The sequence below is a fragment of the Rhodamnia argentea genome, chromosome 5 (assembly GCF_020921035.1).
Source record: "Rhodamnia argentea isolate NSW1041297 chromosome 5, ASM2092103v1, whole genome shotgun sequence".
Classification (NCBI taxonomy): Eukaryota; Viridiplantae; Streptophyta; class Magnoliopsida; order Myrtales; family Myrtaceae; genus Rhodamnia; species Rhodamnia argentea.
This window is the reverse complement of record NC_063154.1, coordinates 9,053,028-9,060,251: the sequence shown is the minus strand read 5'-3', so window position 1 is coordinate 9,060,251 and position 7,224 is coordinate 9,053,028. Positions and strand designations below refer to the sequence as shown.

Sequence of the window (7,224 nt, the reverse complement as noted above, 5' to 3'; positions counted from 1 at the left end):
AACTCTAGATCGGGAGAGAAGAGTGGCAAAAGAGATATCAATTGATGACAAAGTTACAATCAGATAAGCCTATTGTTGAAGGTAACGGTAGAGGAGCCTTGGAGACTCGCGGGGTGCTCGATTAACTGGAGTAGGCACTAAAAGCCAGAGTGAGCGATCAGATTCGAAGAGAGCATATTCTTTTGAAGCGCTCGTGCTTCAATCTTCAAAGCTCACAGAGCAAAACTCTCTACTTTCATAGAGGAGGTCGATTGTGTCGTCCGCAAAATCAACGAAGAAGTCTTGAAGATGAAGAGATAGATAGATAGAGAGACAGAGAGGGAAAGGGAGAGGGAGAGGGAGAGGCTCCCTCTGGGATGTGGTTTTAGAAGGACTAGATGGCGGCTTGTGAAAGAGATGAAACCCTAAGGGAGAGGGAGGAAAGTTCCGGGACCCTATTAAGAAAATCCAAGTTACGCACTTGCCAACATGGGAGTGGATGATGCAAAAAGGGAAATTAATCTTACCCAAGACTTTTTTCTAATTGGTATTGGTTGCATAATGAGTGTACTTAATGTTTGTAAAAATTTACGAGAGACGTAGAGAGTATCGAGAGATGCTAATCAAAGAGAGCGGAGAGTTTTTTTTTTTTATGATTAAATCTTGTGAGTTCAGAGTTAAGTTAGAATCGGGAGGCACTTGTGTGTGTGTGTGTGTGTGTGTGTGTGATTGGGCGGTTGTAATATCTAATTTGCCAGTTATACTGAAGTCGATTTCTCCCTGTGGCATAAGAAATGCCACCGAACCACGTACGTCCTTTACGTTCGGACTGTACTTCTGCAATTTCTTTCTACTTCGACATTAGTCGTAGCATCCCAACTTGTCGAAGTACGCACTTTTAGTAGAGGCCAATTAGAACATCAATCTTGTACATTAGTCTGTATCTCGCATAACTCAAAGAAGGAAACCATCAAAAGCAGCAGAGACACTAAAGCATTTGTCAGGCCCTGCTTTACAGAAAATTAATTGAGGACGAGTGATGAATTAGATGGGGGAAAGGAGAGAGAAGGCACAAATAAGGAGGGACTTCTCAACCAGAATAAACTTAATAAAACCATTCTAACTTTGAGCTCAAAGGAAAATCTAAATTATTGTTCAACCTCTTTAACACAATAATCACTCTCCCTCTCCTTCCGTGTTAGCTGAAGACACGTAGCTTATGGCGAGAGAGGTCTCGTCGCATGCTGCCGCGACGACAGACGTTGTCTGGAACTGTTGTTTGCAAGCCGGGCAAGTGATCTGCATGATGGTGGAGCTTATCTTCTTCGTGGCTTCTTCTCTCAACACCTGAGCTCGTTCGAGCGCGATCTGAGCTTGCAGTCTCATCTTCTTGGCGTTGGCCAGCTCGAGCTCTGCTATCTCGACCTGCCTCTTCGCCTGCTGCCTCGCCTCCTCGGCGAAAGCCCTCTCGGTCACTGCCAGCTTCATTTGCTCGCTCGCAAGCTCCCTTATGCTCGCTGCCTCCAACATCTCGGGTTCGCGCCTGAAATAACGCTCCCAAACTGTAGAGCTCTTGGTGGTGGCTAATCCGTCCTTGTTTGCATCGGTGGATGACGAACCAATCGAAAGCTTCAAGTTGTCTGCTAACTTTTCCTTCGAGTTCCCCTTCGCGCACGGGCTCGACAACGGCAATAGCTGAAGCTCAAGGTTGTGGTGGGTAGAAGAGGTTGAGGGATTGCACATGTCTGAGTTGAGGAGGATGGTCTCCGCTGGTTTTGGCATTCGGAATCCGGGAAACGACGAGGGCAGTACGCCGAAATTGGGTTCGCTTGAAGGGCTAGTGCTCGAAGCGGTTTGGGACAAGCAGGCCGGCTGGGCTGCCTGCATCTCCGGCGGCTGAGCTCGGCGGACGGTGCACGTGTCTTGGTGTTCTATGAAACTCTCAACCCTGGAAGGACCAAAACAAAAGGTAGATCACAAGACTGAATTAAGATATTGGCTTTGGCTTTGTCCGGATGTCTGTAGCAAACCATGTCAAGAAACGACAGTGAAGACCTGTTCATGCAGGGTTAACAAGAGACAGGCAAATAAAAAAAATGCGCAGATGACTAGGTTTGCAACATTTATAGGAGGAATAAACAACAGAAACAAGACGGGGAGCGCCTTTGTTAATGACTGATACTTGAATTGGAGATTTGGCTTATTTTTCCAAAACAATTCCGCACAGGAGTAGGCTGTGTCATCAACACCAAAAAGAAATGCCATTGGAAAAAGTGATGCAGTGCTCATTATGAGTCAAATGGCAGGCTAAGGATTGTTATAAAAGTAAAAATAAGAAGTAGGAACATGAGGCTGGCCTAGCAAAACCGTACCTGGGAAATCATTCTTGGATTCGGAATGACTAATAATAAACTCTTGCTGTCTGAACAAAAAGGAAAAGCAATGTACAATGATGATAATTTCAGAAGGCAACCCAGCAAGTTCAAATATTTTATATAGGCCAAAGCTCGAAGGGGGAAAAAAAAACAAAACAAAACAAAAGGGTTATCCAAATTGCTTCCAAACATGCTTGCCTCCTCTTCTTGAACATAACCCTAGGGTTTTATCAAAAATAAACCCCACCCAACATCATGCAAAATTGCTCGGAGCGCAGCCTTTTTGTCTTAAAGCTTAAGCTGTTACAAATCGTCGAAAAGTACATTCGCGTATTGACTACAGTCATAGCTTCTTCAAACCAGGAAAGAAAACAAGAAGAACGGCAAGAATTCGGATCAAGAGCAAATGGAAGATCAATTATACCTGGAGAAGACGCGGCCGCAGTCACAAGAATGTCCCCGGGTGCCGCAGGTCTTGAGGTGGGCCTTGTAGTCGGACTGGACGGCGTAGCCCTTGGAGCACCGCTCACAAACCCACTGCTTGTGGCTGCTGTGCTTCCGGCGGAAGTGCTTCTTGATCCCGACGAGGTCGCCGAGTGCGTGGCACGGGTCATGGTGGAGGCAGCTCGGCTCGGGGCACACGTAGACCCGCTTCCGCCGTGCCTGGTCCTGATCGGCGGCCCCCCCGCGGTCCCGCTTCAACAGCTTCCACGGCACCTTGTGCCGCCTCCGGTGCATCTGCAAGTTCTGATCCCTCTGGAACCCTTGATTGCAGATCTCGCACACGTACCTGCAAAAATAAATAAATAAATAAATAAGAAAACACCTTAAGCTATCATGCACAGGCGGTGGACACACGGGTATACACAGATAACCCGCGAGCCTAACCGAGAGCGGCGAGGGACATAATTCAACATCTGAACCTGTCCGACTCAAGGAGGGTCTTCGGCGACAGCGAAACCACTTCTGCATCCGGATCTGCAGGGAAAAGAAAAAGGGCAAGTTCTTGATCAGGCTTAGATCAATCTGTGGAATTACGTGAGAGAGACAGAGAGAGCTTTTGCGGTGAATTCGGATCGATCTTTCTTTCCTCACTGCCGTCTTCTCCTTTTTACCTGGAGTGCCTGCAGGTCTTCTCCTCCTTTTGCTGTTGGAGAAGGCATTGATCTCTGTGGGGTTGATGGCAGAAGCCGCGTTGGAAGGAGGAGAGTTAGGCGGAGGGTTATGGAACATATGTGGAGTGGAGGGTCTCGGCTAATATTTATGTGCTTGTAGAAAAAATCTATGGACTTCCCCACGCCTGCACAGAGCTCTTGTGGTGGTGGTGGAGCTATGGTGAACAGTGGGTTCAACTCAGCTTTACTGAAGCACAAAGCCTGATAATGGGCAGAAAGAGAGAGAGAGAGAGAGAGAGAGAGAGAGAGAGAGAGAGAGAGAGAGGAGAGGGGACGTGAAGAGAGAAAAGCTCTTTGCTTTCTGAAACCAGCTTTCTTTTGAGCCTTTTTCTTTCTGAGAGCTTTCCTTGGCTTTGTGGGGTTTTTTTTTTGGCCCTTCCTTTTCAATTGACCCCCCACCCACAGTAGTCAGCTCAGCAGGTGAAGGTTGAGGAGCCAAACACTTGCTATTCAAGCTTCTGTTCAGATGAGAGAGAGAATAGAGAGAGAAGTGACTCTGAACCAATCGCGTTGCTTCAAACTTCGAGCCACACACGCACACACAACACAAGCATTTGGACAGAAACGAGAAAACATCCTCCCCACAAGAAACAAACAGTCATTGTTCATCATGGCACTGTAATACGTTTTGCATGAATGAATGCGGGCCGGGCCTCCGCCCCACGTGACCTCGCCCCCTCCTCACGTGACATCTCCTCTCGTTATTTTGTTTTTCCCTCACTTGTTATGAGCATGGTTCATACTCCCCATTAACAGAAAGTCACGAGGTCCCGCTCCTCGAGGATCCGAGAGCTGCTTCAGCGAGGGTCTCAGGGGATAGCGATGGAGGCGAGCAGTTCCAAGTTCCATATAGTTTTTACCCGAAACTTACTTGTCGAAACAATGACAGGTACCCTTGACATCTATCATTTAGCATTTGATGTGCTTGGAGTGCCAAAATCAATGGCACATAAGGGTTTATTCAAACATGGGTTCCTCTAATGGGTTAAACTAGATTGTCTTCCTATAACAATCCACATTGGCTTGTACTTTATGAAGCCAGTCTATCCCTACGATGACGTCGAAGTCATACATATTCATTACTATCAAATCTATCGACTGACTTCGTCCTCCTATCGTAACTCTACAATCCAAGCATATTAAAATAGATATAGCCGCGTCCTTAGTGGCGTCGAAATGCTAAGCGGCACCTCATGTAATCTAGACCTTAATCCATATAATTGCGCAAACTGCGCCGACACAAAAGAATGGGCTGCACCCTTATAAAACAAAGCATAAGTCTTTTGATTGCACAAAGAGAGTGTATCCGCTATGACAGTTTTGGAAGCTTTTGCTTCCTTCTAAGTAACCGCATAAACTCTTCTTTGCGTTGGGGGTCTTTGCAGGTTTCCTTACGGCATTGGAGCATTAGCTGGAATTGGTTGTTGTGGCTATCTTTCTCGAGGACAATTTATGCGTATGTGTCCCCATTGCCCATAACCATAGCATACCCTTGTTATCTGATAGGCACATCCTTCTTATGTGCATCTGCTCTATTCCTCGATCATTTCCTATCTTTACATCATTCCCAAAATTATGCTTCTTATTGGCAAACTAGGGTCGTTTAGATTGCATTGGCCTTTTACCACGTCCAACATTCATTACTTGGTGGCCCGACTTCATATGAGTCATTGTCTCCTCCTTTTCTTTCATTAACTCTTGTTCTACGAGTTGAGCCAGCCTATAGAGTGCATTATAATCCTTTATATTATTTTGGGTCGAAAAGTTATAATCCTTTATATCAAAAGGCACCAATTGCTATCTGATGTCAGTCCTCAATCCATTCAAGAATCTTTTTGCCTTATCATCTCTATTCTCAATCAATCTGGGCACAAAACTTGACAGTTCAGCAAACTTCGCCTCATATTGGTCTACTGTCAGGTTGCCCTGAGTCAATTGCATAAAATCTGTCACCTTTTTATCTCGGGCACAAAGTAAAAAGTACTTATCGTTGAATGCTCCAACGAAATCTTCCCATGTAACCCGTCATACCAATTGGATATACTGTCTCCTTTGATGCTCTCCATCAATGTTCCGCATTTCCTTCAAGTTGGTATTCGGCTAGGGTCAATTTATCGACATCATTACAGTTCAGTAGGCCAAATATTTTCACCATTCCACCAACCCATTTCTTTGCCTCCTCCGGATTTCCATTTCCGATAAAAATGGGGTAGTCTCAGCTTTAGAAATTGTTCGACAAGCCCTTGTACACGATGTTCACCACCTCCTGCATTAGCATCCGCTTGCTGTTGAGGTTGTCCTTCAAATAAAGTTCTTACGTGGGTTAGGGCCTCCAAAAGTCCGTCCACCTGAGGATCAGCGGGTGCAGCTCCACCTGATTTCACTATCTTACTTCAAGATCTTCTGCACATTGACCATTAGTTGTTAGTAGTGAACAACGTTCATTCTTATACATATAAATAAATATAAAACATTAACAAAGTAAAAGTCTCGATCGCAAATATCGCTGAAAATAAAAATTCGGACTAATGGTTCCAAATTATACACTCATCATTAGGTGCCATAGAATACTACGTAATCATGCGAAGACAAGTTTTATTGGAACCTGCCCGTCGAAACAAGTTCGCTAATTTTTGGAACCTAAAATCTAATGGATTGTATTCTAATCTGAATCATAACAATCACACGGATAATAGAAAATAGATGAAGCACGATTTACCCAGGTTCACTCCAGAATAGGGCTATGTCATGCAAAAAGTCTTCATTATGATTTAGGTTTACAGTTGCACAACTCGTTACACTGATCTCTCATACGAGCACAATATATATGACCTAAAAAATAGGTCCAAAACCTAAGTCTATCCAAACCCCTTTGATTCCACAACAAATGGGCCAACTTAAACACAAGCCCAAACCCATTGTTGTTTCGGGGGCGCCGCCCTCAAACCCCCGCTCGCTCACCGGTAGGCAAGACAATCGTCCTCCGACCTACCCCCACCCGATGATCGGGCGACAGGAACCCCATTTCGGGGGTGCTGCCCTCGAACCCCCGCATTCCATGTGTAGGGGTCCTATGTCGTCGGTTCATGTTTCGGTTTCCCTAAGTTCACGTGGGCATGCCCAATATGAGAAACAATGGTCCCCGAAGTATTTGCCAACTCCAACAAAATTCACCATGCAAATTACAGTAAGATCATTTACTAGATGTAGCCCCAATTTAAGGACACCCCAAAATAAATCTCGTGTCTTGATTTCTCTTTCTCGCCTTTACTCTTTATTTCGTTATGCTTGTGTGTCTAATCCTCACATCACTTTTATTTTTGTTATCTCATCTTGATCTAATCTCCTTCGAAATGAAGGCGGGAGAGCAACTTTTAATGATGTTGTCTTCATTGACTGATGCCAAAGTAGCTGTTGGAGTTTGATGATGGAGCTAACCAATGCTTTTTTATTAATGTTCCGAAAGTAGCTTTTTTAAAAGATGGATGGAAGCATCAAAGGCAATTCTCATTTGTGAGAAGTATCGTATTTTATTTTTACAAGAGTATCCGAGCAATTCGGCTCAAGTAATTTACGTTGGGGTGGATAAATCGCCTTTTCCCCATCTATCTTGTAAAACTCCAATCGTAGGATGATGGACATTGCCCCCGAAGATTACTGTAATTTGAAGATGTCTTGATTCGAACCCAGGAATC

The 7,224-nt window shown here is 44.9% G+C and overlaps 1 protein-coding gene across 1 annotated transcript; it reads right to left on the bottom strand.

Annotated features, from left to right (window-relative positions):
* Window positions 1-875: 875 nt before the first annotated feature.
* On the bottom strand, window positions 876-3,756 carry LOC115740063 (protein indeterminate-domain 16-like). The gene is given in 5 exon segments (XM_030673430.2): window positions 876-1,172; window positions 1,174-1,927; window positions 2,779-3,144; window positions 3,278-3,332; window positions 3,470-3,756. Coding segments are annotated over 5 exon segments (1,338 nt in total). The 5' UTR covers window positions 3,588-3,756; the 3' UTR covers window positions 876-1,127.
* Window positions 3,757-7,224: the final 3,468 nt, after the last annotated feature.